The following is a 25,328-nucleotide window of genomic DNA, read 5'->3' on the forward strand; positions in this document are numbered from 1 at the left end:
AGTCAGTGCTGACCGATCACATACAGGCACGCCAACATTCCTGGTAGATAACTTTGTAACATGAACACTGTGAACCCTTGTGATCATTGTTACAAGAGACAAACGATAAACTGATTGCCATCGTGATGACAGCGATAACAGAATCGTAAAAATCCAGTCCTGTGGTATTATTAACCACAGAGCAGTGTTTGGGCATCTGATAAGCCTTTGAACTCTGTTACTCAAACTGGACTTCATGGATCGTATCTCGGATACCTCAAGCAACACCCCCACTAGTGCAGCCCCTTCATTTTTTGTTCCTTTTTATCTTCAATGCAGGGCTGTTTTTGGTGTCAATGGCTACTTTGTCTTGTGCAATGAAGAAATAGCAATTTTCAATAAGTTCTTTAAAGGGCCAGTCAATCCCAATATAAAAAACGTAATACTTTGCTCTTACCTGTAGAGCTATATGTCAATCTAGATTTTTTTTTTTTGTGAGTTGGCAAGTGTCTGCCTTCACTAAAAATATTGTAACTAGATGATACTTGGCTTGTGGTGCTCAAAGTACCAAAAAATATGTTATAATAATAATACAAACAATAATAATAAATTGTGTGTGGTTTCATATTGGAACTGTTTTCTTTCTACCAAACTACATCCGCCAACAACACATATAAGGAAGCGTATATCTAGTCATGGACGAGAGGCTTGTGCTCGTGACACCTTGGCTGAGCTGTGACATTAGCTAGCTAAGTGGTGCTAGTTGAGCTAGCAGTAGATGATCACTTCCTTCTGTGCAGTGATACGGGTGTAGTTTGGTAGAAAGGAAATAGTTCTTCTATGAGACAGCTCACAACAGGGTCTGTGGATTATCCTGAGAAACCATTATTTCTTCAAAGAGACATTGCTGCTGAGTTTTTCAAATGTTTTTGCCAAGTGCCATTAAGTATATTGGAGTGAAGGCAGACATCTCCACTGCTGATATCTCCAACACTCAGCAACTCACACCAAACAGTCTAGGTTGATAAACAGCACTACAGGTAAGAGGAAAAATGTGTACTTTTGTTTTTGGGATGAATTGTCCCTTTACGTGTGTGTTTTTGTTATGAGTGTGATCAGATTTCCATATTTCCAGTATCAGAGAAAGCTAGAGGGAGAACATAAAGTGTGGTGAATCTTAATTTCACCAAAAAATGTATTTTTGTTGTCGCTAACTGAACAATAGAAAATAATTTAAATGATACTCCATTTAAAACCTTCAATGACTCTCCTGCTGAATGGAGTTAGCAGTTTGTTCATATGTTTGTTCAAGTATCAGAATGGCCAAAGAAACTTTTTAAATTAAACTTCTTAAACCGCTCCCGAATCTCTACTCACTTCTGTTATGATTGCTAAAAATGGTCCTTTCACTGTGTGTGCGGGCTCCATATTGAGCCACATAATGGAATAACAAAGTCAAATGTAAAAGCCCTTTAAAAATAATTTGAGCACTTTGTTTAAAAATCAGCTTAATCATCGTTTAGAGAGCTGTTTAGGACTGAATAATGAAATAGAATTATTGAATTGAACATTTAACACTTTTTACTATATGCTAATTACATTATTTAAATGCTAATTTATTTAATCGCTCTATAAATTGTTTTTAAAAACGTATCCACTGAATGTATTATGATTAACTTCTGAATATATCTGGAGTTATTCTGGTGGCATCCACCACCGTCACCCCAACCTGATGCAACTATCGTTTGCATTGCATCCTTTATATGCTTTTGCTACGAAACATGTTTGAATAAAATTTGCTTAATGACGAGGTTCAAACAAAGGTTACGACACATATACTTGTCAGTGGCACAATATTGAGTCATCAGCCAGATTTATGGACCGTGCATCAGCTCTCCACAGAGGCAGACAAGCTACGACACAGTGTAAGAGGCAGCATGTGACCAACCTCTTAGTGGTCCCCTTTTGTGTGGGACCTCCCTCCCCAGTATCTCCCCCAGCACTTCAGAGGGACCCCCCCTTCACCCTCAGCACACAAAGAGGGGACAGAGTTGGCCTGGGTAATTGGGATAATAATTATTTCTGCATTTAGTGCCAGCTGGGTGCCTGAGAAGGTCAGGGAACAGCATGAGGACAGGCTTATCTCCATGTTGGTGCTAGCTTCCATATGGCAGCAGACAATAGGAAAGGGCCTTGGCCCCGGACACAGCAGCATGGCACAGGACAGCTCCCACAGACAAAACACAACAACACACTGAGGCAGCGCTAACCGCGGTGGGTCTCAGAACTGCCACACAGGCTGGCAGGCTGAATGACTGGCTGCACAGCGGTGGACTGACAATAAAGGACAGTGGAGTGATGGGAGAGTGAAAGAAGCAGAGAGAGGTGGAGGGAGTGGAGAGAGAAATACAGCGCAGGAGTCTAGAAAGGACAATTCAGTAAAGTTAAATTCATGAACTTGTTTCCTTTAAATCCTTGTCTCATTCAGGACACAAAGCCGACTGTTCTGGCCTGAATGTGGACAATAAGAAAGGCTTTCCTGATTTATAAAGAGGACTTTGACCCCTCTATTGAAACTCTACCTTTATGTGTTAGCGTGGTAAAAGCTTGGGGCTTGATGAAAAGACGTGAACAGTGAGAGGTTAAAAGTCTCCTTTCTTTCCTCCCCATTCTGCGGCTCCTTATTCAACTGCCCCTTCGACCTCACCGTTCACTGGGTTACCATGGCACCAAAACCCCCGTAGCAACCCGGCCTGAGCTTCATAAATCAGATTTTTACTGTGTAGCACTCCTTTTAATCTCCATCCGCTGACGGCTTTATTTGATTCCTACTCTTTGGAGGGCTTTCAGTGGTCAGTCCATCGTGAAAAGAATGAAGGGGTGTGCGTATGCATGTGTGTGTGTTTGTATGCATGTGCACAGGCGTGAGAAAAGGTCTATAGAAAAACAATGTTGTCCAAGACTCTTTTGAACCCTGTGTGCGTTCCTTTCAATTTGAGTTCCCAAGCGTCCCCTTCCCTGCGTGGTGACTTCGAGACGGGGCCTCAGCGAGAATCATCGTCGTCTTTAAGGGCGAGTCGTTAATCCCCTAACGTGCTGCAATCATACCTCACTCTCATGTCCAAGTGAAGACGGGAGTCCATTTTTTCTCACCTCTTCTCGTGCTTTTTTTCCTAAATGTGACTTAATTTAATTAAAAGGCAACTTGGCAGCATCCAGACATATCCATTACTTATTCAACAGTGACTTTTGTTTCTGTGCGACCTGTTAATCAGAGCGACACGTTAAAGAACATGAGCCAACAAAACCCTCCTCCCGGCGCCGCCATCAAACTTTAATACGACTCGCTGGTCCAGGTCGCGGTCTTGTCTCTGAGTCCATTTCCCAAACAAACAGCCGAGGTGAGGGAGGACGGCCCTGATAAGACACAGACAGGCTCAGGTGAGCAAGAGAGGAGTTAGTGCACAACCGAAGCAGTTAAAACGTCTGGGCTGGATGACACAGTGCTCCCAGAGCCATTTCAGTAACTGTCCCATTGATCTGCAAGTAAATGGATGAGATGGCTCTGTAATAGCAGGGACCTCTGGCTCTCAACAGCAGCTGTCCATCTCAGACGTTATAAGCTGTGATCGATGAGATGGCCATGTGAAATCAGACGCTCGGCTCAGATAGTTGAGAGCCCTGAGAGAGCTTGTGTGTGTATGTGTGTTATTTGTGTGTTTTTGTTGATGTGTAAGGGCTGAGGGTTTTAAGTTTGCACAGATGAATACAGTTTTGAGGAGTCTGCAACTGACAGCATGTTATCTTCATGTGTGTAATGTGTGTGTGAAAGGGTTTCTGCTTTGGTTTCAAATCTAAACACATCTTCTAAGGCTGTGTGTGTGTGTGTGTGTGTTGAAAGCAAACCCATCTAAACCCATTGACTATAAGACAGTAATAGACGTGCCGTGTCATCAGCCCTTGGTTTGGCATCTTGATCGTCACCATTTGGGATTTATTGAGCTACAAGTGACCATAGTTGGACGAACGCTAACTGCTACTAGCTGCTAGCTTGGTCAGCACGGTGCTATACAGCTATGGTTAAGTATGATAAGGCTAATTCTAATTTCAGCTTGCGAAAAACAGGCTTTAACCATTAAAACAGAATGTACTTACCAGATAATCTGAATGTCAGACTTCTTAGAGAGACTTTCAGTACAACTAAATGCTGAAGACTTTTTAGACGACCAAATCGTTAGTTAACCATTTGAAGAAACGCTGAAATAGTGACATATACAGCTACACCTATTCTAAGTGAATCTGGGGTTACACCATGGTAGACAAAGCAACCACGCCCATAATTGACCCTTCACTAAATCTCATTCCTGGATGCAGACCAGGGTCCGACCACAACACAGTTGTGCTACATTGACTCTAATGCAGTTGTTTCAGATTTCCTTCTTTTTCAGGCTGGTTTTGTGGATTTGGAGCTAAATGTTGTGCCTGGGGCACGTCGTGTATTAATGATACTCGTTACCTGGAGAGGTTGGAAAAAGATACACGTTTCTTCCCTGTTCCAAAACCAAAATCAAACCCTGAAAAGTGTAGGGTTAGCTAGCTAGCTACTGAAGATATAGCCTACTGAATGTATACAAACACTGTTCATGTGCACACACTGCGATGCCACACAGCTGGTTCAATATCAGCAAAGTTTCCCTTTATATTCATTGTCTTATATGGCTATCAGCAGTAATGTGGTGTCTCAGGCCTTGGAGGTTGCCTAAAATCAGATTACATAACATAATGTGCACCAGTTTACCCACCTGTCAGAATCAGTTGCTTTATCGGTTGCAGACATGACAGTAAAATGTCAAACAAAAATTTACAATTTAATGCTGACCAAAAAGTACCTGATTCTGTGCGGTTTGTGAACAGGTGTCCCCTGTGAGAACACATTTCCATCCACATGCCTTATGTCAGGGAATGGGAGTGAGTGTGTTACCACTTGTTAGAAAAGCCTGTCTATATGGCGATGGTGACGATGATGGTGACAGGCTCTTCCAGTCCTCTCTCTCTTCCTTTCTGTCTGTCTGCGCTGCCGAGGAGCAGAGTAAAGGTCTAGAGTTCATTATCAGAGATTTTCCTCTTCAAGGGGCACAGCGACCAGAGCATGTGGCGAGCTCTCATTACTCCCAATGCTGTCACATAATCTTTGCCCACTTACATCCTAGACACAGGGACCTGACTTGTCTGGAGTGGGCCCGTCTTGTGTAGCTATTCCCATTCAACATAGGAAATTAATCTGAAAGCGCCTATAGAGAAATCGCCATTTCAGGCCATTAGCACTTGTCGTGCAAAGCCGCCATTACTGAAATAACCCGGGCAGTGGAGAATATTGGACTTACTGGAGCAATAGCCAGTTCATGCTACATAAGTTTGGAAATCACCCACTTGGGGAATATTGTAATGGCCTTGTGCAAATACAGACGTATGCTAAGGAAAACTATCGTAACCTGCCAGAAGTGAAATGACTAGGTTTCACGTCTTAAACAGCCTGAAGGAATATTACAATAAGCAGAGCAACCATATAAGAGTGGAAAAACTTCCCTTCATCTGTCTGTCATGAGATGAATTAAGGCTGGGCCACACACACACAAGCACATAAAAATGCACATGTAAAAGCTACAGAGGAGGAATGAAATAAATCCATGTTGCAGTTTACGGCTCATCTTTATAGGATGTGATTGAATTTTAAGGATTTTCCAATTGATTCCTGAGTAAACGCTGACATCTGGCAAGTCATCAAGACAAATCTGCCAATGACGAGTGTCAGTCAGCTGCTTTATTTTATCGGACTATTTTTTTTTTCACTCAGCAGTAATTCTTGGTTGCATGCAGATGGCGTGTTCTTCCAGTCACTATAAAATGTTCTAATCTCAGATCTAAAAGTTTTAAAAAAAAAGAGCTCAGCCCCTCCTGTTACTCGAGTTAAAGCGACTTTTGGAAACTAAATTGATTTATTTTTTTTTAGTTCCATTTTTGGCACGCCTGCCACACCCTGCTTTGGAGATTGGCATTCTGTGAACAGCAGCCAATTGGCAACCGCTGTTTACTGCTACCAGCTGCTTTTGCTCATTGAAGTAGTTGCCTCTCTTTTACACGTCAATCTGCTTTCTCTCTCTCTTTTCTCCCCTCTCATTAATCTTTACAAGATCCCAGAGTATGGCATAACTTAAGCTTTGCCATATTAACTGGCCTTTGAGGCCTGTCAGTGCTATTTTTGATAACGCTTTGGTTTTGATTAGACCGTGACAAAAAGCATAGATACCACTTGTTGAGCTAATTTCAGTCTTTCAAGTCTCCTGATTGGACTCGGATGTGACGGCTGACAGTCTCTCGGGGTGTTAGGTGTTGTTGGTGAAAGACAGGCAAGGTTGGACTTCATCTCTCGTCACGTTTAAGATATCTGTTTCAAGTCTCTTTCAGGACGTCTTTCCACATTGACCCAATGGTGTCCTTCAGACACATCTACGTCGTCAGAAGTTTCTAAAGCCTGCTCTCTTGTCCTTCTCGCCGTCTTCTTCAGAAGATCACCTTGCCAATGCTTTGGCGGGAAAACGGGGGGGAGGGGTAGTACTGTTTAAAGGTGATAATGGTCTTTAATCTGCACCGATGATGATTTATCAGCTCCTGCCCAGCCTGCTGCACTGACTTTAAAACATGAAATAGAAACTATTACCTATTACCGACTCACTTCTTAGAATTCCTGAAGGTGGGGGGAATAAGTGAGAGGCAGAGAAAGATAGATAGAGGGGGGAGAGGGAGGAGGTGTGGAAGGATTCATCTCCCCCCGTCTTTTTTTTTTTTTTTTCTTTGCAAAGCCACCAGAGCTCCAATCCAATTTGCCAGGCATGTGGAGTTATCCTTAAGCTTGTCAAATGCACTGACAGTGGAAAGCTGTCACTTCTCATATGGTCATATGGTCACAATCAACACTCAAGTTATTTATAGGTCTCATCCTTCACACATTGGCCACTACAAGGACCCACATAACAACTCGCCGCACTCAGACGCCATAAGAGAGCCAATTTACTCATTTAGTATCACCTCTTAACTGTCCTTTAAACTGCGAGCTGCATCTTATTATGGAGCATACAGCTGGTGGGTGGTGTGTTTTATTTATTTAATGGATTTAATGGATCCATCTTCTGTGAGGTGGGGCACAAATAAAAGAGACAAAGATGCAAAACAAGCTAAATTTGTCTTGATAGTCTAATTTTCCTGCAGTTATTATCCTATTGAATTTAATTTGGTAATTATATATCCAGGTAAGTATCCTACACATAGCAGCTTTAAATTAAATGCTAAAGATTATGGTAAATAATAGGATATTAGCTCGCACTTAGCATGGAGGGGGAGGCTAATTAAATGTGCTTCAGATATTCCTGCCGCCACTCGGACCAGCCACTCAGTTCTCGGATACCAACAGTGCAATATTGCTTTATTTCCATGGTGTGGCCATTGGCTTTGTGTGTGTGTGTGTGCATTTTGTCATACCTGGAGGATATGTGTTAACTCAGCAGGTTGAGCATTACCAAAGACCTCCATTGTTCTCAGCTCTATTGAGAGTTCTCCAAACACTGGCCTATAATTAAAGGGCTCACTCCTACTTAATGCTTTTGTTCCCATGCCCCCCGACCCCTCCCCTCCCCATGCTGGGGGTTCGGCATAATAAGCATTTTGTGTGTATGCACATACGTGTGTATGCTTGTGTGCATGCAGGCAGATGTATCTTAATTGAGTTTCGACTCACTGGTGCATTCATTCACACATCAGCCACCGCATCGGCCATCTGCAGGCGAACCCACGACCGCTTGGTCTCTTTTATTAGCACCAGGGGCTTATCCTCTGTGGCTTGTCTGGGATTGTGGGAGCACCATCACAAGCCGCTTCCCTGTCACCCATTCCTTAAACCACCTGAAGGTGACAGTGTTTTGTCATCGGTGCCTCTCAGCTCCCCTCACTTAAAGTGCAGCCTGAACCCCCGGCGCCAAAGTGAGCCACCTAACCAGGCCTGAATAATTCTCTCATTAGGAGCTTGGCTGAGTGCTTTGCTGTGTCACATTTAAAATGTGGCTCCTTATAGGGGGCTCTTGCCTATGAACACGAAGCCTTGCCAAAGGGAGGGACTGTGTTATGAGATGAAATAGGAGGCACGCAGAGAGAGTTTTATGAGAACCACTCTTTCTCTTTTCTCATCCCTGTGATATCCACTTCAGGTTCCTCTCATGAAGTTTCTGTCTCCTTTCGTGTCTGACAGGAGCTCCTCTCAATTAGATAGATTTCTGTTATTGAGCATCCAGACATCTTTACAAATTCTCTGTCTTCCTCTCATGTAATATCCCTCTCACTCTCTTCTCGGCTCTGTTTTTTGCGACTCAGGCAGTTTAGCTGGAGGATTAGAGGAGATTACACTGTGATCTGGTTTGTGATAACAGCTCATATTTGGAGAAGGACTCCTACAATCACCTGCAGAGAGAAAGAAAGGAAGAGACAAAACATCAAACTGTGTGAAATGCTAACAATCTGGCCTCGTGACAGACTCAGCCTTATTAGCCCGTCTGTTGAAAGGCACGGAGAAACATTATCAGATCTCTGTGTGCTCGCTGGAGCCCAGAGCCCGTCTTAAGTTACGCTGGTTTAAATCCCTGTGGCTGAGAAGAAACAACAGGACGGCACTGATGCTAGCTTAAAGAAATGACTGCTGAGACTTGCTTCAGCCGGGGTGAAGTGTGGGGTGTTTGTGCATAAGCATATGTGTGCACTGGGAACGCTGCCACCGCTGCTATCTTGTAGACTAAAAGCTTGTCACAGCTGACCTCATAGCTTTCTGTTGCGCTGAACATGGACAGTTATGGCCCACTAAATCTCTGGGGAGGACAAAGACACTCTAAGATCACCTTTAGCCTTTCTGCAATGTCACAAGATCAGCGTTTGGAATATATACACTTGTCCTTCAGTGAGAAAGAATTTAAACCAGTTGTTTGTTGACTCTGCCGTCCTCTAAACCTCGCCATTTTCTCACAGAGGTCCGAGCTTATTATTTAAACTAATTGACAGTAAAAGATATAATTATACTTGACCATTTCTGCACCCGATGGCCTTTTCCATGCCTTGATTATTGACTGCCAGTGCTCCTGATTAGCATGTCGGTCACAGGGGAAGTGGTGGCCCGCAGTCATGATGATAATTGAGATCATAATCACAGCCAATGAATTTGCGTGTGTGTGTGTACGGTGGTCATAGTGGTGGATTCAGGGGCAGGGGGCTCCAAGCTGTCACGGGGGCTTTTGATTGATTGATGCCTGATGCGAGATGATGGATGCGTACCCACATTAAGCCGAGTGACGGCCACGCGGAGGCTCGTCGCGGCTCGGGCAGTTTAAGGCAGCGTTACGGCTTCATTAAGGCAGAGAGGCCGCGGTGGCCATAGATCATGGTGGTGACAGGCCAACATTATGTCTGGCTGGGTTGATAATGATGTCATGAATGTGAGGGTCACAGGTTGAAGGGGCATTAACATATGTAAGGCTCCTGGAGGTTGATGGGAGATAGCAGTAATGGCAGGATTTCTCCGTCGCTGTTTTGACTTTGTGATTTGAGGGACTGGTACAGATGCAGTACAGCAGGTGGATGTAATATGTGGATCTGTTTCACGTGCATTAAAGGTCCAGTGTGAAGGGTTTAGGGAATATATTGGCAATACAATAGAATAAGTATGTTTTCTTTAGCGTATAATCACCTGAAAATAGGAACTGCTGTCTCCTTTTTGTCTCCTTAGAATGAGCCATTTATCCATTTATATCTACATAGGCAGCAGGTCCTCGTCTACGGAGATCACCATGTTGCACTGCCGTGTTTCTACAGGAGCCCAAAAGGGAACACTGGCTGTATTTTTGCATCAGCCACTGTAGTTAGTTCGTTAGCCTCTGTGACGAGAGTGCTTTATTCAGTGTTTTTGCCAGTTTATATCATCAGATCTGTTTGTTTTGGAGCAGAAGAGACTCCTGTGGATAATTTGGCTCCTGATAAAAACCTTCTGAACATCTGGATCTTTAGCTATCAGAGAAAATAGGTAACAGCACATTAGCAGGTGCTGGGCTAGCCGCTCGTCTCTGACATGCCAAACAGCGTTGGAGAAACCCTGATTTGTAGTGTTTTTTTTTGGTTTTAATTACCTCGTACATTTGTTTCAGAGAGGGAGAGACCTCTGTGGATGATTCTGCACCCAATAAAAACCTCCTGAACAATAAACACTGAAGGAATTATTTCCGAAATGGTGTTTCAGTTGGTTACAATCTGCAATCTTCCACACTAAACACCACTAAAAATCCCCCTAAATCTTACACACGGCTCCTTAAAAGTTGAAGAAAAAGACAAATTTCTAAATTTAATAACAGCCCCCAAATTAAGAAGTACATTGTCTTTTTGTTTTGTGTAACATTAGCTTTTAATAAAGTTAAATTTGCGATGCACGTCACTTTTCCCATCCATTTTTTTCATTATATTTTAAAAAAGGAGACAAATCATTCAAAGTGTTGTTGTGTGAACATTGATTAGTCTTTTTAGCTATGATTCTCTCATTTTTGTCTTTTTTGTCTCCCCATCTGTCGGTATCTTCCCACCTCTTGACCCTCACATTGATTATTACACAACATTGATAGCCTAAACTGAAATGATGCAGCCAGCCTCATCTTTTTCTTTCTTTCACTCGTCTGTCTGCGTGGCCATTACTAAAGGTCGCGACCCCTGACCCCCTCCCTCTGCTGCCTCTCTTGCTCTCAGAAGAGGGCTCCAAGACTTAATCCAGTAATGGAGGAGACAGGAGAGCAGCCAGTGCAGGATGCCAGGGGATAGTGGGGAGGGGGAGGAGGCAACAGCTCCCTCCTCTCCTCCTCCTCCTGTTCCCTTCATTTATGTCTGTACCTCCATCCATTCCCTAGAAGCACAACCAAGCAGTCGTCACCCCCACCTCTCTCCATCTTCTCACCACTTAAAGCTGGGACCAGCTGCGCCAGGAGCAAAGAAAATCATTGGAATCCATCTTTTTAATTCTGCTTTATTACACCCACTATCAATATTGTTATTGTTTAAAGTGGCCCCGGCTTCGAGCTGGGCTCTGACTGACGGGCGTCCTACCGCGCCTCTCTCGTTAATTATGTATAGAGGAAGTAGCGGCAGCACAGGGGGTTGTGGAAGAGACGTCTTGGGGGCTGCTTGTGTATGGGACGGCGAGGAGACCTACGGAGGGCCGGCGTGAATTATTTACCCCTGGCTCGTGGCTCGCCTGCTGAGCGTCAGGCACTGACATTTGGAAAGGGAGCGATTGTCTGCATTCAGCACAGTGTGATGCCGCGCTGGAGTAAATGAGATACTTTACAGGTGTAGGCCTTCCAGAGTGAACCTCAGCGCACTCATAAAAAACAGGATATCTGCTCGGCTTGTTAGTTGGTAAAAGGGGATTTAAAAAAGACGGGTGTATGAGTTACCAGAAATGCCGCAGCAGAGAAGTATACCTTAAAATTGTGCACCAGATGTCAAATGATACATTTCTGAATGCAGATGTAATATGTGGCCAATGCACCAGCGCTGCTAAGGCCCATTTGAAATCTAATATTAGCCTTTCATTATAGGTAGGCAGTGAGTGTGTGTCACTCTGGCAACGTGGTAGAATAGCAAATGAGTAAGAGCGGGTCAGCGGCGTGTGAATATCTGCATCTGCAGTGGATTCATCTGCTCATTCACATGCTGATATCTTTGCATACATTTGCATTAAAGGACCATAACTGTGTTTTAATCCACGCAGTACATTTTTACACACAAAGCATCACATAGACTGCTTTAATGTGTTTTCTCTCAAGCTGCAGGCAACGATTGGTTTTCATTCATCACAGACTGGTGTGAAAATCAACTCGCAGAGACCAGATGCTGAACTCTCAATGTGCTGTAAACTCGCTTGCTGTTATTTCGGTCAAAGTTATAGTGAACTATTGTTGCATTGTTATGCAGTTGCAAATGTGGGTTGTTTTTAAAGGTTTAGGGTGGATATGTTGAAGCGGTGGTGAGAAGCCGAGGCATCCAGGAGTCAACTGCTGCCTTTTAATTATTTCTGCAAGTTTTAAAATCAGCATACAGCAACGTTCGCCTGCAGGTAGGAAAATGCAAAACACTGTGGAAAATAGTAAATCATTGATAGTTTGAAATTATGTAGAACTTGCCATAAAAACTGACCATAGTCAAACTCCTGGATGATTCCAGTATTAGGTAACACAGGAACATACATGCAGTCGCCGTCCCAGACATGAGCAAGGTCAAGTTACCGCCACTTGAAACCTGAGATGTTTTAAATGGTGGACTGGATGAGGTTTGACATCACCAACTATTTCATATGAGTAATATTCCATCCCATTCTCTGTCTTTTTAGCGGGGGCTCACCCCAAGCCCCGTCTTTGACTCGCTCCCCTCCAGCCTGTCTGTTTTCCTGCTACTGTGCTGAGGTTGTGGTGCGCTGTGCTTGAAAAACTTGTGTCTCTCTAATAAGCTGCCTCTGGGCATTCCAGCACATGAGAGCAGCTGAAGGATGAGGCAGTTTCAGAATGCAAAGTTTAAAAGTGAGTCAAGTGGGATGGAGGGGTTTTGGAGAGGGGGCTGCAGTGTCACACAGCTGTGAGATGAGCTCGGTTGGACCTGGCCAGGCAGGTTGAAGCTGTTTGTAGGACTGTTTCTGTGAGACTGTGGCAACACACCAAGACACATGGAGAATGAGCAGCTTCCCTCTTTTTCATTTTACACTCCATAGTTCCAAAACTTAAGTTAATTAGCTCTGCGTTTTTTCCCCGACATCCTCCTTCCCCTTGATTTCAAAACAGTTTTTTCACTTTCTCTAAGCAGGTTGTCAAACTTCAGACATGGCATCTGTTATACGCTGAGCACTTGAGGCATCCACACTTGGCTGGACAAACCCATCTCAAGATCCACTCGGCTCCTTCTTGTCTAAGTGCTAACGATCGTCTAGCCGGCACTTCCGCCAAATTCTCCAGCACTCTCTGGGCTTTTTGAGAGCTGCTTTAAAAAGAGAAACCTGCAAAGGTGACTCGTCGCTGCAGCACACCAGCCTCGCTGGACATTTATTTGAGGTCACCTAATGCAAAACACAGCAACCAATTTCATATTTCATGGCGCCAACCTATACTTAGACCAAATATTTTGGTGTCAGGGTTCATAAAAGAGAATACTGGAAACCAAAGTCATATAGTATACCCCAGCTCACCCCAGTGTCAAGCCAGCTGATATCTCATAAAAGCTGTCTTTAAGGCCTGATGGGCTCATAAAAAATGAGCTAACCTGTTTAGATGGATACTTTAGCCTACGGCCTTCACACTTTATTTACACACTTCACTCTCCTTACCCTGAAGAGGAATGTTGACTTGTCAAATGCCTCTGTTCAACACAACAGCCCACAGTACTGACATAGACATGAAAATATCACATTCGATGAGAGTTATTCACCCTGCTGCGAGACTGCGGCTGCCGCACATGTGTTTTCATATTGTTTATATGCTTCTTTGAAAATAACAGATTTACTGTATTAGAGTTCTGGGGCACGATCCAGCAGCAAAGGAATTCTGTGTGCGCTTGCAAAGTTTGGGCATGTGATTAGCTCTAATCATTAGCATGCAGTGCAGCTTTGTCTCATTACGAAGTGGCACTGCTCTGAACTTACCATGACGTGCAGCATGCATGTACGAGTGTGTGTTTGTGCCCTGTGTGAATACATTATGCAGTCCCAGCCATACTCCTAGTCTCGCTCTCCCTCTCACACAGTGTGAGCGAGTGCCTCTGAATCAATGGATTGGGATTACAGGCCTTAACTTCAAAGTTCATCTCTTTCTTCATGGAGGACGCAGCTGTCAGTCAGGAGCTGGCTGGCTCCTTTCTTCCCAGAAAATAACTTGCAGAAAAGTTGCCAGCAACTGAGGTGAAGAAAGTTCTCAGAGTCTGTCGTCCATATAAATCTTAAACTGTGCCCATGTAACAGTGCACAACGTGCCGTCTTATTGTTGTGCTGTTTCAAACAACTCTCAAAGACGCATTTTCACTCTGGATGATAAAGACTAAAATAGGGTCAGAGTAAAGGTTGCTCCTGTGTGAACCATTGACTGCACTGTACAGTACACAATCAAGAGGAACAAACACTGGAGCACTATGTTTTTACAGTCAAACATGTAAAGTCTTTGTCTTACAGTGAAAACTTTTTGAACTCAGCCTCTGTGAGTTGTCTTTGCTTCACACAGACAGCCACTGTGACCTCCTGTCTCTCCTCCCGTCTGTCCTTCGCTCTGACTCAGAGCTGCTGCACAGAATCGGTTGAATAATTGATCCATTTCTGGACTGCACCTGAGCTTCCATCTTTCTTTTTTACTTTTATTTACTACAATGTTCTGGCCGTCCAGCTGGCTCTGCCACAACATCGCCTCAAGCCATCTCACTGGCCTGTAGACTCCCTTCTCAGCCTCCTTCTTTTTCAGCATTAAAGCCACACACCATATATTGGACGTTTTAAAACAACCAAAAGCACTTTTAGTTCCTCTTTTGTAAAAAAGGTCACACCTGTTTCCTTCTTACCACAAGTAATGCATCTACACAGCACAGCACGCAGAAACAAAAGCGCCTTTGATTAGTTTCAGTGCATTCTTATTACAAGTGAAGCCATAAAACTTGCTGGTGAAAAGGCCGGGCAGAAGGCATCGACTGTGTCTCCCCGAAATGTAGACAGCTGCAAGGCCAGTTCCTCATTTGCACCTGTATTTCGGCAATCCCTCAAACAGAAGAATGAAATAGAAAGAAAGAAAGAGGTGTTTTAATGTAATGCCTTGTAAAGAAGAGAGGTTGTAGCACGTGTCCTTGGGGTAATAAAGCAAATTGGGGGTGAGGTTGGGGCAGAGAGGGCGGCAGGCTGCATGTGTGCTGAGACGCAAAGGGCTTTGAATTACTGAGGGTATAGCTCTGTAAAGAGACAAAGAGAATTCTGAAGAACTGCTTCTTTTCTTCGTTTTCTGTAAACCGTGTTGTTTTTTTCAGTCGAGGGGCCTCTGTGGTTCCCTCCAGGGCAGAGCTGTTTCTTCATTTCTCACACTAGGGAAGCAAGAGATGAACAGTACACCAGGGGCCAGCCATGCTGGACAGCCTGTTGGAGCTCTACAGCCGTTGCTTCTTTCCCTTGCTAATCAGAGCTCCACACTCCCCAGTCACGCCACCACCAGAGCAAGCAGACATCCCATGTGATGGCCTCTTAGGACCCCCAAGGACCCCATATGGGCTGCTTTGGAGTCTGAAAGGCACCATGGATACACACACATTCAAACCCAGCTCTACAACAGCAACAGCCCCCATCTAGCAGCGGGGTTTTCAGCTGGCAAAGCGCCACTGTCAGTGCATCAGTCACAGGAGGACATGGGTGAAGTCAGAGCCTGACAAATCCAGGGTATTATCAGGCCTTTGTCCAGCCTGCAGCTGTCACTTACCAGGCTAGTGGGAGAGGATGAGGGGGACAGAGGGGAATTCATGACCTATCCCTGTATCCACAAAGGAGTATTGAGGCATTCACAGATAAAACATATGGGGAAAAAAGACAGAAATAAAGGAGAGAAATGAGGCAAGAGAAAAAAAAGTGGAAGGTATTTTTATGAAGATGGGAAAGAGAGTAAAATGTAGAGTGAAAAAAAAATGCCGGGAGAGGGGTATATGCTTCAAATGCTTTCGTTTGATTGCAAGAATCATGGCGAGATTGGCCGATATATGCTGATTTCCTCTGAAGACTCTAAAAAAAAAAAAATGTTTTATCTTTGTCCCTCTCCCCTTCGAAAATGACCAGCGGTAATGCAGATCTAATCTTTTTCTATCATCGCGGTAGGTCCCAAAGGCTGTCCATCTCCCCAAAAACTGCCTCATCTTTCTGTCTTTGAAATAAATGAAAGTCCACGGGGCGATGGAATAAAGATGAGCCAAGCCTTTGACTTGATGCAAGATTGCCAAAGGGCCCAAACTTAAGAAGCCTGCCCCATCATCTGCTGCGTGGAGATACTGGGGCCGGAGCAAGAAACCAGATAATCTGATGGAATTTCAATCAGCAGTGATCAGATAAGAAATAACAGACCGTCTGATTTTAAAGTCACACCGAAGCCCCAACAGTTCAGTCTTTTTTCATTTTACTTGGAAATGAACAAGTCTGCTACAACTCTCAGAACTCCTGTCAAACTTGTGCTGAAAGTTTCCCCCAGGATTGTAACACTCTCACTCTGATTGGCTGGAGCTGGCCCCTGACCTTACTTATGCTCATATGACCCGTGTTACACTCTCTGTGATTGGATTACTCCTTTATTAGCCAGTGGCAGTGTTTATAGGGCATGCCGAGACTCAGCGCGGCTTTGAACCACCAACAGAAGCAAACAGGAGGACTGTGCCATAGTTTGCATCCTTGGCCTAAGCCTTGTGGTGTGTGAGACATCTGCCAAATCCTCCTGGATCAAAGGATGACTATTACACAGACAGGCGTCCACATACCCCCAACTGCAGCTTTAGAGGGCTCATGACCCCTGTCAACAGGTCAGGTTGGAAAACACAGGTGGGATGGGGATGGTACTTGGACGCCATTTGTTTTTAAAAACAAAAGTGTTCCTGTATAAGTTGTCGATGAAGTGGGATTCACTCACAAAGCTATATCCATCACATGTTCAAACAGCTTTAGGCTTATTTTTTGTTGCGTCGTGGCATTTTCCTACCTTAACTGCTTTTTATAATCCTTTCTTAATAAGAGAGAGGATGAGCAGGAGCAGCAGCAGGAGGAGGAGATCAGCAGGGGGTCTGTTATTGTTCACATGGACCTGAATCCTTGTTGTTTGACCTGACTCTGCGAGCCTGTGAATTCACAAGTTCACCTCTCCTAATAAGCTTTCAGAATAAAGCTATAAATACAGTGGTGGTGTGACTTTACAGAATACAAGTGTCTGTAAAGTGAGGAGCAGAGAGACGGAGGGAGGGAGAGTGTGTGTGTGTGTGTGTGTGTGTGTGTGTGTGTGTCTCTGTGTCTACGTGTTGCAGGCTGTGTTTGCAGGGGTGTGTGCTCGCATGCATTTGGGAGCCAACCTGAGAGGCCAAGTGCTGACATTTCAGCCTGCGAACACACAGATGAATTTTGAGCAAATCTCATTATACAGGACAGAATGAAGATGCTGGCTGTGAAAAGGCTGTGGCATATGGATACTTTATCTGCATGTTTTTTAATTACTTTATAGGCAGCATCCCATTTTCCACTGACACATTTTAAAAGAGGCCTTTCAGGGGGAGAAAAACAGCTCTGGGACTGAGCCCCGTGAGCTCATATGATCATGATGCAGACAGCCTGCCTGTACCCCTGAGTACACTTATACAACCTGTGACCTTTTTCCCTTATGCACAAACACATGGCTTATAGCAAACTGATGAGCAGCACTCATTCATATTCCCTCACAGCCATCCATTGCTGGCTGGGATGACACATTCATCCTAATTGCTGAGGTGGTCCGCTGACGTAAATTACCACCAGTTTCTTCCCCCCCAATCTTTTCTCACAGCTCTTGTTCTTCAGGCCCATTACAGACGTTGATGTATTCACAGGGGAATTTATAAGCGGTGACACCTGATGCAGCCAGCAACGATCATGCTGACTAATTACACATTGAGGTGCTCGAGCATTTGGGGAGTTCTCAGGGAAGGCGGCTGAATCCATCTTCTTTATATATTGAGACAGGCCTGCTACCGGCTGTTACAGTGATAGTGGTGCCTTGATTCCTGCTCTTTCTCAGCTTTTTTTTCCTCACCATATGAATATATTTACACTGGAGAATTCCATGAAGTGTTTTCCAAGAATCCCATCATCTCGGTGCCCCCATGGTGGGCGGAGGACCAAGGGGAGAAGCCCCTGCAGATAATCTAGATATTGCACAGGCCTCCTTTGAACTGCCATGACAAATTCGCCCCTCGTTAAATCCTACCCCACTCCCAGTCCCTATACGCGATGCAATTTCCATTTGCAGCACTTTGAAAAATATATTGAAGTGCCTTGCTGCTAGGTCTTTAATTTGCTGGAGATCTTGTCTTCGCTGATCTTCTCCCATTCCACTCCCCAGCACTTCATCTGTCACACACTGTGCAGAAATTTGGTAATATACGGGCCGACCTCCTTTCTTAGATTGATGCTTTAGTGGGTGAGAGAAGGGCAATAGGTCCTAGTGAGTATATGGACTCAAGCAGTCTTGTTTATTGCCTGGGTTGTGGCCCTTTTTCTGGAACCCCAGCTGGCTCCCACTGCCCCTTCTGGTTCCCCTCACCCAGTGGTGCATGTTTGAGATGCTGATGCTAGCACTGACCCTCCCTGGAGGGTCAAAGAGAAAAATTTACGATGCTGTTTGTTTGGAGTCAGCCTGGTTTTCTCTTTGACCAGCCTCAGGGATTAAACTAATTGCATACATTGGACTTCCCAGATCTGTGTTCGGTCTTTTCTAGTCTCTCTCTCGAGAAAGGAAGATGGCATGTACTGTATTTCAACATATGCATTAGCAGGCATATATCTGAAGTGAGGACAATTAATTCAGAATTGCAGATGTGTTTTGCTTCTTTTTCTTTTTAATTGCATGCTGTGCAGTGTATGTTCCGTGTGAGGTGCATGCACTTTCTTAGAACACGTCTTTGGGGAAATCTGGAAACCTTTGGGTTAAATGGTGTTTTGAAATTCAACAGATGGACTCAATGAGCATATGGCATATGTGGCATTGATATTCATACAGGAACAGCTGATAATACTTTCACATACATGTGTCATTAGTTAAAAGAAATAAAAGGTTTTATGATAAAAGGTAGCAGATTTGGGCGAATCCGATCTTTAATCAGCCTTTTCATTCAGAGCATTAATATAGCACCGAACCACTGTTTACTAGGTAAAGATGTAGTGGAGTGATAGCATCCTGAGCAGAGGGTGACGTCCCACTACCTCTGTGTGTTGTAATCCAAGCTTCTCTGTTGTTTGTTGTGGTAAGCCGTCTCGATCACACATGCACGTTAGTGCCATAGACTACATATAAAGATGGACAACACATCTCCGCTCACCACACTGTGCAAAAATGAAGCCAAAATATCTGGGATAGAGTCACTGCCCTTTTGCGCTGGTGACATCTCTTGGAGCCAGAGTCTGCGCAGTAACGATCTCCGCGGTGTCGAGTTCCCACATAAACAACCGTCACAAACACAGATTGGCACACACAGCCGTGAATCAAGATGTCAAACCCCTTCTACAGTGTCAGATAACTGTAAATTTATTATTTATTAATATATTATAAATTTATTTGACATGGACTCTAAGTCAGTGGTTCCCAACTGGTGGGTCGCTGTCCAAAAGTAGATTGCAAGCCCATTCTGAATGAATCATTAGCTACTTGACAGAGACAGAAAACTAGCTCAATGACATGGCCAAATACAAGTATGACGCTGAATGTATTAAACTGTGGGACCTTGAACTAATGACTAAGGCGAAATCTGGACCCCGTGGCTGGACCGGTTGGGAACCACTTCTCCAATGTTTTAGTTTGTTTCATGTCCTATCTACTTACATGGAGGGAGCAGGCTTTATGACCTTTACTGCAGCCAGCCACCAGGGGGGATTTTGAGGAGTTGTCATGTCGTCCATCTTTTTTATACAGTTGCAGATTCCACTGGCTAGCTTATTGACACCACTTTGCACTGCACTCAAAGCAGTTACCGCTGTCAAAGCCTAGCACCCCCCCGGTTCCCACGTAGTTAACACCTTAAGCTCTATCGACACTGTTTATGGAGTTAGCACCATTAGCGGCACAGCCATGTCCATGCTGAGAAACGTGTCCAGACAGCTCGTACACTCTGAACTTCACATAGAGCCTCTGTGTGCATACAGTCAGTGTAGCTCTGTTGTTTATAGACTACAATTAAGTCATTTAATTTCTTTAACATTGCATATGCTATTTAAGCAACCTCATGCCAATATAAAGGGAACATTGATTTTGTAATGAACAGTAATAGAAGGACTTCACCATCACCCCACACCCTCCTCACACCCCAATGAGCCACTTAATTGCCCACATCCACATAAAAGGCCTAATGTATGCTCCCTGTGCTCCCACACACATAAAGCTATAGGAATCAAATGGACTATAACTAATACAATTGATTTTGATCAGGCAGTACGAATAACACCATAACCGTGTCTCGCCAAGTGCTACTCAGGGGCATGCACCAGGATCCGCTCATCCTTTATGAGCTGCTATTTATTGTGCTTTTAATGAAGCTTGATTGGCAGCATGTCCCATTGCCCATTATCATCAGAAGGATGTGCTCATTCTAATCTGCAATTATCACCATAATTGCGCCCAGAATCCTCGGGTTCCAAATAAGCAATCACTTCCACCGCTGGCGTGCCACCTGTAAGTGCTCCTCAGGAGGACGCACAGAATGACAGGGTAACAGGTCCTGCCTGACTTGGTTTCTTCCTCTTCTCACACATGCTCTTGATTAACCTTTCCCTTTTTCACTCTGCACCATCCCCGAGAACAAACCTCCTACGTTTATATCTCTTTCCTTCTATCCTACTCCCCTATATCCCGAGCTCCCAACCCCTCCCAGCACAAATTCCTAACCTTTGGTCACTTTCATCCCAGTGGTATGCATAAATACAAGCCTATTATCAAGCCTGGTTGTCTCACCATAATTATGCATTTTGTCATGTGCTGCCTCTGTAGCTGGTGATAAAAGGAGAGCCTGATTAAGCTGAGGGAAGGCTATTGATTCCTATTGACAGGCTCCTCAAAGCCCTTTAATGAAGGGGATGTAAATGAGGGTTTTCCACAGTGTTTAATGACTGCGTACCATAAAAGGCCAACATTCTCCTGCAGTCTAAAAGGGACATGCATCACTCACAACTGTGCACAAGGGACACTTTCAGTTATAGAGATGTTCAGGAGCAAAGGCTGGGAGGAGGAAGGGTGGGAAGAGAAAGCACATGGAGATGTCAGTCAGGTATGCAAGGGGGAATCATAACTGTCAGATCAAGGGGTCCTCAACACAATTTAGAGGCTGTGTTAATGTGGTCAAGTGAATTATTTGAATATGAAAAAGCATCAGTAACAACACTGTAGCTAGAGAAATGTGTTAGGTATTATTTCTGAGTCAGGCCTTGCTGAAATATGACCCCTAAGCGTGCTATCTGGATTCAAAACAACTCCTTCCGCTTTCTCACCGCCTGTTTTTCACTCTGTCTCCCAGCAGTCAGATGGCTCCCAGTAACCACGACCGGATACAAAGGCTGAGGCACGAGTTCCAGCAGGCCAGGCAGGAGGACGACCTCGACGACCACAGGCACACCTACAGCTTCAGCCAGCCCTGGGTGAGTGGCCGATAGGAGCTGCTGCGCTCCAGCAGAGTGGCGCTGAGCTGCACAGACCCAGATACACATACTCCAAAATACCGTACACTCAGAGCTCTTAGAGTGATTCCCCCTGATGCACCGCTGGACTCAGATTATCTCCAAAGCTCCCAGTTGCTTAATGGATTTCTTACACTCAAATAGTTTTATTCCTGCAGAACTTGATTCTTTTTCTTTGACTATCTACTTGTGTCATGACCTTACTTTGATCAGAGTTGGCACTACTCTGGAAAACAGCCTGAAAATATTGGGTGAATAGGATTTTAGTTTTTCAGTGTTGCTACAAACCAAATACCTTATGTTATTGGTATTCTGCTGATGACTACAGTGATTACCCAGTTCATTTCATCAAATACATAGTAGATGAAAATATTATAGTATATATTTTTCTTTCCAACTGATGTTAGAGATACAAACTGAAAAAAATAACCAATGAGCAAAAATATGGATTGTTCCCTGAGATCATTCCCAGAAGACATTTTGTTATATATATTCACAGACTGCAATAAAGTAGAGTCATAAATTCCTGCGTCCTGGGATTAACTATGATAAAAGTCTTACTTATGAACTGAATAATAATTCATATAACGCAGCATGAAGCCCATACAGCACAACATTAACTTTGCATGGTTCCATGAAGTGCCTCAATCGTCTGACACCGTCATCCTTTTGGACCGTCATTGTCCTGCGCCTGCCAAACTGTCTGACTCATGTTGCTAAAACTTTCGGCTCCAGTCCCAACTTCTGCCAAATTTCTGACTGATATCTAATTCCCCGGTCCAACCTTTGACCTGGAACTAATTGCTAATTACTCATTTCTGTCTGTGCCTATTCTGTCTTGGAAATTTGACACACTTATGGCAGGAAGGAGGAGAGGAGACGAACAAGGAGGGACACTCGATGACAAGTGACTATTCAGGACTTTGAGGCAAAGTGAGGGGAGAGAAACTGAAACAGTGAGGCACACTGTTCATTTTCATTAGAGCTGATTAAAGGGATTTTTGAATTAAGAATTTTTAAATTAAGAATTTGATAGTTTTTTTTAAGCCGTTCTCCTCTGCCATGATTGATCTGTACCAACAATGGGATTTACTCTTCATAATTGGAAAAATGTAATCAAGTTAATTCCTTTGTTAATTCATTCAGACCTGATCTCATATTCCTTCCTGCTGCGCAACTGTGCCTAGAGTTTAAATAAAGAAGCACTTTCGTCTTTCCACATACCCTGTTATATCACTGACGATCTTAACTTGCAGTCGCAATCATTACCCAACTCTAACTTTTTACTTTGTTTGGACTGGTATAACTGATTGGTTGACACTTAATTTAAGGCCCTCTTTATTTTTAACTATGACCTCACAATAATAGAGCAAAAATTGACTGTTAGTTCAGGCAGGACACGATGTCAAGTTCAGCTCACATCCCAGCTACATCAGCTGATCTCAGACAGCCCAATCGACTGATGGAGCAGCTGACTGATCACATGATTCCTTTCTATGCAACCAATTGGTGAATTTCATTCAGGGCGCCCTATTTAAACTGCACTGGCCTTCCTACTGTTGCTGCTTCCTCTGCAAGCTGCTTTGCAACCTGCCTCCACCCCAGCTCCTCCTTTTCATGCTGTGTCTGATTTATCAATGTCATTTCTGTTTGTCATTGATGCTGCTCTGTTCTGTTCCTGTGGGGTCTTTGCTGCTGCTTTCCTAGTAGGCACATAGAAGGGCAGGGAGGTTTGCCTCTCTGTCTCAGGCTTTCCTCCTTTGCATGTGGAAGGGCAGACAGATGTGCTTTCCCTGCCTTATGCTTTCCACGTAGGTGCATGGAGGAGGCTTTCTTTGTAGGCCCGAGGAAAGGCAGAGAGGCCCCAGAACAGAGCCATACTGCCAAATATGATACTGCAAATGGAAATAAAGTTTTCTTTGACTAAAGTGTTCCTGACTGAACTTGTATAATCAAGCAGGAAAAAGTTAGAGGTCAAATATTTGTATATTTTTGCGGTGTAATGGCTCGAGACAGACAGCTTCATTTGTCCTGTGACTTTCCTGACCTGGTTGTAGAAGAAAGATGGCTAATAGTTACACCACGCGGAGCTATTTCCTAAATTATGGGTCAAAATGTCAGACCTTGAAAGTTAAAATATTTGGCATCCAATTTTCTGGAGAATTATCAGTGTCAGTTTGTCAATTAAATTGGCCCGGAGCGGAGGTGTGATGTGGCAGGGATCGTCTGCTTTTTTTGTCCGAATGAGTTTGGGTTAGACATAACTGCACACAAAGGGAGGCAGACTTTATTTGCTCTGAATTTCCTACAGTGTTGGTCCTGCTGATGGTTTAAAATCACAGAAAGCGGACATCTCTCTCTCTGCTGTTTTCTTAATCTCTCTGTCTTTCCTTTCTCACTCACAGAATGAGATGTTAACTGTTTGTTCAGCGCTAAGCAGTCTCAGTCTTTTCTCTCTGAGCCTCTGAGCTCCTAATTGCTTGTGATTGTTGACATTGTTGAGCATACCCCCGCTACTCCACTGGTAATAAGATATAAGGCCTGCCCGGGAGTATTGGAGTCTATTTTATTAGTCCTCTTTCATGTTATTTTAGTCCTGCAAACAAGGACTCACAATGGCAGAGCTTGTTAGAAAAGATGCAGGCGTGCCCGTGCTATGTGTTGACACTGATTAGAGGAACTCGAGGGAAATCCTGTTTTAGTGTCATCCGAATACAGGATAGATATGGCTCTATTCAAGGCGGATGGGGCAAGCATTTTGATACGAAACTAGGGGCAACTGTGGAAAGAAAAATGTGACATTGAATGTCTAGGCGAACAGAAAAGACAAGGAATAAAAAAGCTTCAGTGATGTGCAGACAGAGGCAGGCTCATGAGGTATAAATAAACTTTAATTCTAAACCTGCAGTTTCCATTTAACTACATATTTATAGACTGCTTTGAAACTAAAAACTCTGTATAACTTTCAGAAAATGAACTTGTTGCATTCAACTGTGGGTTTCATAAGTGTAGGTAGAGATAATGGGGATGACAATAGCATTTTTTGACCCACACTGAAAACACAACCTTGTGGCTGTGTTCTGTTCCCAACTATTAAGGCTACTTTTTGTACAGAAATTGATCTCGTTTTCATCGTGGATTTTGCTCTGAGTCATTGCCGAGCGTTGTCCGCAGTGATGAAAGTGAAACCTCTGTGACCTCCACTCAAAACATTCAGTGAATGTAACCATGAAAAGGCAAGATGCTCGAGAAGGCAGTTAAATGCCTACAACATCAAAGTCTGCAAAACTGCACTTTGATGCGCGTTGTCCCTGAGTGCTCAAGGTTACAGCGTAATGGCTTCCACACAGATCTACAAGCCAGAACAGCAGCAGCTGCTGGCATCTCGAGGCATGACTGGGTTGTAATATTTACACTGCATATTTGTTATAAAAACAGACAGCGCCGGCTCAGATCTGCTCCATCACTTATCCAAATATTGTGATTAAAGTAATACCGACAAATACTCTCACCTCAAGGTCCATTTAGTAGCTGTTGTGGATCATGTCACATGAGCCTGATCGGCAGATGGAGTTTCCCAGGTTCCCAGATGTAATAGAAATGTAGATTTCTGTTTTTTTTTTTTGGGGGGGGGGGGGGTTCAATCGTTGTCAAAGCGACTCACACACATTTAGTGGCTGTTCTGGAGCTTTCAATCATATTGCATGATCTTCATCAGCACATAATGTCTGATCAGTTACCATGGAAATGCAAATGTTCAAAACTACAATATGTTTATGATTAAAGGCAGCAGAATAGACATAGAGGTAAGACTGCTTCATCA

General features: G+C 43.9%; 1 protein-coding gene across 6 annotated transcripts in view; it reads left to right on the top strand.

Annotated features, from left to right (window-relative positions):
- The window catches only part of LOC117264743 (partitioning defective 3 homolog), a 424,452-nt gene that overhangs the window by 379,358 nt on the left and 19,766 nt on the right, over positions 1–25,328 (top strand). For 5 of the 6 annotated variants that reach the window (XM_033638949.2, XM_033638950.2, XM_078162513.1 and 2 more), the window contains one exon: positions 21,346–21,466. In XM_033638949.2, the coding sequence (XP_033494840.2) occupies positions 21,346–21,466 (121 nt within the window). The remainder of the gene's footprint in view (positions 1–21,345; positions 21,467–25,328) is intronic. The other variant, XM_078162514.1, reaches the window with a different exon arrangement.

This window comes from Epinephelus lanceolatus, chromosome 20 (assembly GCF_041903045.1).
Source record: "Epinephelus lanceolatus isolate andai-2023 chromosome 20, ASM4190304v1, whole genome shotgun sequence".
Lineage (NCBI taxonomy): Eukaryota > Metazoa > Chordata > Actinopteri > Perciformes > Serranidae > Epinephelus > Epinephelus lanceolatus.